This window comes from Solanum tuberosum, unplaced genomic scaffold (genome assembly GCF_000226075.1).
Source record: "Solanum tuberosum cultivar DM 1-3 516 R44 unplaced genomic scaffold, SolTub_3.0 scf00074, whole genome shotgun sequence".
NCBI classification, from domain to species: domain Eukaryota; kingdom Viridiplantae; phylum Streptophyta; class Magnoliopsida; order Solanales; family Solanaceae; genus Solanum; species Solanum tuberosum.
The window spans coordinates 1,821,708-1,829,397 of NW_006238998.1; the positions used below are offsets into that span (position 1 = coordinate 1,821,708).

At 31.9% G+C, this 7,690-nt stretch overlaps 1 protein-coding gene across 1 annotated transcript in view; it reads right to left on the minus strand.

Moving 5' to 3' along the window:
• Positions 1-7,690, minus strand: part of LOC102596193 (uncharacterized) — a 25,360-nt gene that overhangs the window by 15,221 nt on the left and 2,449 nt on the right. Inside the window, exons 2-10 of the mRNA XM_006345682.2 lie at positions 7,137-7,177; positions 5,448-5,547; positions 4,786-5,225; positions 4,631-4,698; positions 4,352-4,553; positions 2,502-2,599; positions 2,350-2,419; positions 2,186-2,257; positions 1,988-2,101 (exon numbers count right to left, since the gene is read on the minus strand). Of these exons, the coding sequence (XP_006345744.1) occupies positions 1,988-2,101; positions 2,186-2,257; positions 2,350-2,419; positions 2,502-2,599; positions 4,352-4,553; positions 4,631-4,698; positions 4,786-5,225; positions 5,448-5,547; positions 7,137-7,177 (1,205 nt within the window). The remainder of the gene's footprint in view (positions 1-1,987; positions 2,102-2,185; positions 2,258-2,349; positions 2,420-2,501; positions 2,600-4,351; positions 4,554-4,630; positions 4,699-4,785; positions 5,226-5,447; positions 5,548-7,136; positions 7,178-7,690) is intronic.

A 7,690-nucleotide genomic window follows, 5' to 3' on the forward strand; every position in this document is an offset into this window, starting at 1 on the left:
TTGTATCAATAATTAATTAGACAAGTAATCTAATTGTAACAAATGAAGAAACATAATAAACTGCCGAATGAATTAAAGTTGAATTAAAAATGTATTACACACATATTAAAGTTGAATACAAGCGAATTAAACATGAATGCAAAATGCAGCAAACTAAAGAGCATTATGTGATTTGTAAACTGAATAAAACTTGTATCAATAATGAAATAATCAAGTAATTCAATCGTAACAAATCAACCAATAAACTGCAAAATGAATTAACTTGTATTGAAAGTGTATTACACAAATATTAAAAATTGAATTAGAAGAGAGAATTAAGCACGAATAAAAAATGTAACTAATGAAAGAGCAGCCAATGATCTACAAAGTGAATTAACTTATATAAAAAATGAATTAAACAAGTAATACTAACAGTAACAAATAATAAACTACAAAATGAATTAAATTTTGCATTTAAAAAGTGTAATACACAATATTTAAAAGTTGAATTAGAAGAGAAAATTAAGAATAAATGAAAAACGTAGACTAACGAAAGACAAGACAATAATCTATAGACTGAATTAAACTTGTATTATTCATGAATAAACATGTATTATATGTGTTATAAATTATTTGGTTTGTATCACTAAGAACATGAGTGATGTTTGCAATATATATTAAAAATGTAGTGTGCATGTATTATAAATGTATTATTAAGTGTGTTACCTAAATCATTTGGTTGGTATCACTAAGAAGAGAGTAAAGTTTGCAATATGTATTATAAATGTATTGTTCATGATTTTAATACAATTATAAAACATATCTAATTCAACTTTAATACAATTGCGATATAGTTCCATAAACTTTACCTTTTTTGAGTTTCAATCTTATATTTCTCCTAAAACCAATTATAAGTTTAACTGAACCCTCTTAAAATTGAGATATAAACTTTAAACTGCATTTTCAATTATTTGTAGGATCAACCTATCCAAACTAATCACGAGTTCGTAAGATTCATAAAATGAATTCAAAATTTGAAGCTTTATAGTGACCATCAATGGTGAATTCTTGCTGCTGTAATTTTAGAGATTTGAAATTTTTGTTTGAGAATATGATATTGTAAAAAAATTATTTTTTTATTTCTCTTCTCATTGTGTTTTTGGATAAAAATAGTGAAATATAGATAAAAATTGATTTGAGAATAATTATTTAAATGAAAATTTTAAAGAAGAGGAAGAAGAATAAAAAAAGAAGAGGAGGAAGAGAGAATAACACAGAAAGAGGCAAAAAGAAGAAAAGTAAAAAGAAGAAGACGAGGAAGAGAAAAAGGACAGAGAAAGAGGCGAAGCGGTACAATATTTTAATCCAAAAAATTGTTATATTAAGTTAGAAAAATTATATTGCCATAGATGGTAAATATTTTCTTAATATAGCATATTTATATTTATGTGATTTGCCCTTATTTTTTTGCCTTGAAGCAAATACCTATATTCAATGTAATGCAGATACATAATACTCGTCTAAGTTTTGAACCTATGTGACAAGTAGGGCTTACTTGTCGGTTATCAGAAACAAAAATACTACACTTGATCTACTTTGTTTCTGGATTGGTTGGAAAGAATAGTGACGTAGATTCAATCGGGATAAATCTACTACCCATGCTTTCCTCTGTTTCAGGATTGAATAGTAGGGTAGGGTTAGAAAGAATCAAGCAAGCTAATAAGAGGCAAAACTACACATACACCGGTTGTCATCCTTATTCTTCATTTGTAGCTTTAAGAGCCAATTGATTCTCCTGGAATGAATATTATTGCCCCTTTAACAACATACTACTTAGTGAATACTGGCAACCAAATCATTCTCCTCATCTAACAAAGCCAATCAATATAATTCTATATCTAACTAATAATTGCAATGTTTTAAGACAACAATATTTATTCAAAGAACTGTACCAACAAACCATGTTAATTGAATAGTGCACTAGAGAAGTGTATTTGTATGTACATACCACACTTTCAGGGACGTTAGGTGGAGGCAGGGATAGATTTTTAGGTGGAGGTCCTTTGATATAGGACCTCTTATTAAATTGCCACTCTCCAATTTTTCCGTAAGTAAGCTCACCCTGAACAACAAGCTACGGCATAAGATTACTCATTAAGACCATAATACAAAGATTGAAACTTAAGTACACAAATAATAACTCTACCTTCATGTTGTAGTCACACGCATAAGTGTAATGGAGGATAAACTTTTTTCTAGTGTCCAAATCCCAGGGTGGCTAAAATATTTAAAATTCAAGATTACTTATGAAAAGTAAAAAAAAAGAAATGAATCACAAAAACTAGACTGTTTAGTAATACAGATCAAAACCTGTAGCATAAAGTCTTTCCGAAGAATATGCTGCACACCATGCAAAGCAGAAGCTACAGCATACGCATACCTTAATTCAGAAAATAGATGAGTCAAAAACACAGTTCTGACGACAAAACCTACATCTTTCAGCTCATTAGTAGATCTCTCACATTTCTAAGACCCAGCCAAAAGTTTTATCCGTTTCTTCATCATGTTTCATTCTTAGAGAAATATTCATCCATGTAGTTGCAACTTGCTCCAACAAATTCTGTATAAACCAAAAACAATTCCTTGAAATCACAAGATTAAAAAAAACAAGTGCAAAATAAGCACAAAGTGCTGATCCAAGAATTGATGTAGCAGTAATAAATTGAGAGACCTGTATCATATAACAATCTAGTGGTATACAAACAGACACGGGACAGAAATATGCTCACACGGAAAATTTAGAAAATGAGAGAATGACATGGTAGAGACACATCAATGAAATTGAAGAGGGCTTATTCTGAATAATTAATGAAAATAAAACTCAAAAGATACATATAGATAATATTAACAACATCAACAATAATTTTTGTCTAGATAACCTTGCAGTTATTTATGAAGATTGACAACCTCAAACAAGCCGATATTGAAAAATCAGCGGGTATGACAAAAAAATCAAAAGCTCTAAAGAAATGAACAGTCTAGATATCGGCAATACTTTCAAAAGTAAAGGTACAAGGAGTAGGGGGATATGATAAAGCTAATGATCAATGACAGCCAAGATTATAAGTATCCTGGAATGTGAGGAAACTAAATCAAGCAAGCAAATAAGATCCTCATCCATAGTTGGAACGTTGATTTCGAGAGTCCAAAGTAGAAGGTGATATCAAGAATATTGTGAAAGACTTGTGGGAAAACAATTTATGTGTCAACTTGAAGCTAGGGGAGGAATTATTCTTTGGGATGGGAGATCATGAGCAGGTGAGGTAAGTAGTGTGGGAGACTGTTAGATTACTTGTGAATTCATTGGTAAGGACCCACATTTTTCTTGGCAGCATTTATGGTCCCAATGACGGAAGAAAGAGAACAAGTATGGGGGAAGTTAGGGGTCTATGCTCAGGCTCTTGGGTAGTTTGTGGGGATTTCAAAACTGTCAGGTTTCCTTTTGAGCCTTACTTCAAGACTTAAGCAGGCCTATGACAACACCGTGAGTAACATCTCCATTTATCATTCCATTCTCTTGAAACAACAAACCAAGATATCTAAATTATTTGCATTTTGGCACCGCAATTGCCGTCTTGTCTCACATCAACTTCGCTCTTCTAGTGTTAACTAAACTTGCGGAGCATGTATTCGGTCAGACTAATTACTTCTACTTATAATGAAACTCTTACTCTCTAAAGTGCTGCTACTGGTTGATACCCTCGTTGGGTTTGTCAATTAACACAATATCATTGGTGTTAGGTTATACAACGCTATTAGAATAGGAACATGATCATACAAATAGAAATAGGAATAGTAAATAGTATCCTACTTGGTAATGGATTATATTCTAGTGTCCATAAATAGGGTCTAAATGTAATAATGTAGACACAACAACAATTTAATACTCCCTCCGTTTCACAAAAAATGACCTCCTTTCCTTTTTAGTCAGTTTCAAAAAGAATGACCTCTTTCCTTTTTTAGTAACATTTTACTTTTTGCTTTCCACGTGGCATGTTTAAGACCACAAGATTAAGGACAATTTTGTACATTTGACATAACTTTAATTTAGGACCACAAAATTCAAAAGTCTTCTTTATTTACTTAAACTTTGTGCCAAGTCAAACCAGGTCATTCTTTGTGAAACGGAGGGAGTAATATTCTTCCCTCATATTTTTCACAATTGGCAAATAGCATATCTACTATGGGACCTCATCATGTATTATGTTGGTTAGGTCACCCATAACTAGGATAAACAAGAAATTAGTATCAAGTACATAAACATATATAAATGCCCTTAGACATGAATACCTAAATAAAGGTAAAAATATACCTTCTTAATGATGACCGGGGAATTTCCAATGGGATCAACATTTGTTACAGGGCCATTTTCTTTGGGAAAGAATTTCCTTATGATCTCCTCGTGTTCGGCAGGTTTCATGTAGAAAAAAGGGAAAGCAACTGGGTAATCTCCATAAGCTAAATTTGGGAGCGGGTTCAAAAAAATGTGATCAGGCTCTGCCATAAGTATGTATCTGCCACAATAGAAAAGGCTAAGATTGTTATGCAGTCAACCAGATTTTTCACATAAACATTATATTTGAGAACTCACTCCTCTTCTATGGTAGCCTTCTCCAACCACTGAACGAATGCCCAAGGTCTATTGAGGACAATGTAACCCTGTAAGCAGCAAACTAACCATGATGAGTGAGTCTAAAATAACATTTGATGCCAAAACCTGACTGGAAAGAAAGGCATGTTTCTGACCATATCAAAACCTTGTGGAAGAGGATCAACGACAAACGTGGGAATTTCATCCATTAGATTGTCAGGGGTTCCTGAATGGAGGATTCGAGTGAATTTTCCCATCTCTGAACCTGGTAAATTCTTCTTTTTCAAATACCAGTAGTACATGATGCGGCATTGCCACTTGCTATAAGGAGTATCAGTTGCTGTTAATGCAATATGGAATAACAACTTTTGTGGTTTAGGTTTTGTGAGATTGTGAGGCATGTGAATAATGGGATCAGGAAATAGTTGAGTGAAACCAGCAGCCTTTGAGTATGATTTCTCAAAGCCAACAAATGTATACCTTATAATCATGTTAATCAGATTATATGTTACAAAGGAAAAAACAAGGGACAGAAGAAAAAAAAATACTAGTGGTTTCATGACAATAACTCTTGTCGTTAGTGTGCGTCCTTGCCCTGCAACAAGACAAGCACAAACTAAGCTTAAAGACTTACGTATATTCTTTTTTTTTCTACAGATTAGTCAGATAGATGTCAGAGCATCATCCAATCACACTAAAGAAAAAATTAAAAGAGACTCTTATCAAAATCATGTTAGCTTTATATAACTTAAAATGAGTCCACAAGCACAAAACCAAACTTTAACTAAAATCAAACAACTAGTATCAAGAGACAAACCAGTAATGAAATTCAAGGCAGCCAACACACAAGGACAAGGGCAACAACTATGACACACACCACATTCAGAATCTCTGATAGATTGTGTTTTTCGGACAACCTAGGAAAACAAACCCTACTTTTCATTTTTCTTTTCTTCATATTATACCCTCAATTTATTTAGATGCTTATTTTTTTCAAAAAGGCACAATATCTTCATTGAGTAAATTAATTTTGAAAATCTATCAACTAACAGAGGTAAAATGGTAAACTCAGATATCAATTACTCCCTCCGTTTCACAAAGAATGACCTGGTTTGACTTGACACGAAGTTTAAGTAAATAAAGAAGACTTTTGAATCTTGTGGTCCTAAATTAAAGTTATGTCAAATGTACAAAATTGCCCTTAATCTTGTGGTCTTAAACATGCCACGTGGAAAGCAAAAAGTAAAATGTTACCAAAAAAGGAAAGAGGTCATTCTTTTTTAAACTGACTAAAAAGGAAAGGAGGTCATTCTTTGTAAAACGGAGGAAGTATTATTTTCTTAATAGGTATGCCAAGTAAAAAATGCACAAGTAAATAGGGATAGGAGAGTATTATTATTACTCCTAGGGCTATTCATGGTCATGGTTAAAAAACCAAACCAAACCGCAATCCGAACTAAATCGATTAAAAAATTGATATTTGGTTTGGTTAGATTTGGTTTCAATTTTGAAAACCGATACTATTTGATTTGGTTTTGATTTCACTAAGAAAAACCCACAAAAATAACCAAACTGAATTGAGAAATTATATATACAAATTTTATAATTATTTATTTATTATTCATAAATAAAATATAAAAATTTTGTTAAATTTTCATTCACTTAAGTCTTTAACTTTATCATTTTCTCAAACTCAACAGTTAAATTTTAGTCTAACTATTATAACCATAAGTCCAAGTCCATCAAAATTCATTCACATAGTATTGTCACACTTTCTCTTATTTGAATCACTTTGTTCGTGTAATAATAGCTCTAGTATTACTTAATTGAATCCACAGTAGCTTTCATGTGAATTCACTACACCAAAAAGTACTTTTAGTGGCAATTATTTAGCGGTAATAAAATAATTGCCACTAATTTGTTCTCTAAAATGAGATATAGCGGCAAATGCACATTGGCCCTAAAAAAAACTCTTTTCAGTGGCAATAAAAGACAACTGCCACTACAAGTCTATAAGCAATTTTGCTATTTTACTTATTCCCTTAGAAAAATAAAAGACGATAGCCATTACATTCGTTGCCCTCCTCCCACTACTAAAAAACTGCCAAGAAGAGAGGGAAAAAGGCGATGGACTGCGTCCCTTTTTTGGCCAAAAGCGACGGAAAAGCGACGCAGTCAATCTCGTCGCTTTTTGGCTCGACGCTTTTCCAAAAACGACGGACTGCGTCACTTTTCTTTTTTTTAAAAGAATTTTTTTTTGAAGAATGTGACGCCATTTGTCGCCTTTTTTTAAAAAAATTTTAAAAACGACAAAGTCCGTCGCTTTAATTAATTTTTAATTTTTTTAGAATCTTGAAAAGCGACGGACAATGAGATGCCGTCCGTCGCTCTTTGGGAAATAAAAAATTTGAAAAATCCAGAAAAGCGACGAACTAAAGGACCCCATCCATCGCTTTTCTGGGTTTTAAAAAAAATAAAAATCCAGAAAAGCGACGAACAAAATCACCCTGTCCATCGCTTTTTCTGCAATTTTTTGGCAGCAGAAACCTGCAAAAACAATTCAATTCAGTTCAGCCCCAATCAAACACAAAACATTATAAAGACGCTACACAAAATATAAAACAACAAACTTAAATTAACATACAAAAATTGTGATTTAAAGACTTATAAAGTCTTTCAAAATTCGTTTCAAAATTACAAAAAATTCATTTCAATATTACAAATAGTTCATAAAGACTATATTTTATCAAGATTTCTAAAGTTCAACCTAATACTTAGTTCATAAATTCTATAAATCAAGATTTCTAAAGTTCACAACCTAAAGTTTAAAATCCTACAATAATTCAAGATTTCTAAAGTTCACAACTTAAAGTTATAAAATCCCACAATAATTCAAAATTTTTAAAGTTCACAACCTAAAGTTCTAAAATCCTACAATAATTCAAGATTTCTAAAGTTCACAACCTAAAGCTCTAAAATCCTACAAAAATTCAAGTTCTCTAAAGGTCACAACTTAAAGTTCTAAAATCCTACAAAAATCAAGTTCTCTAAAGTTCACAA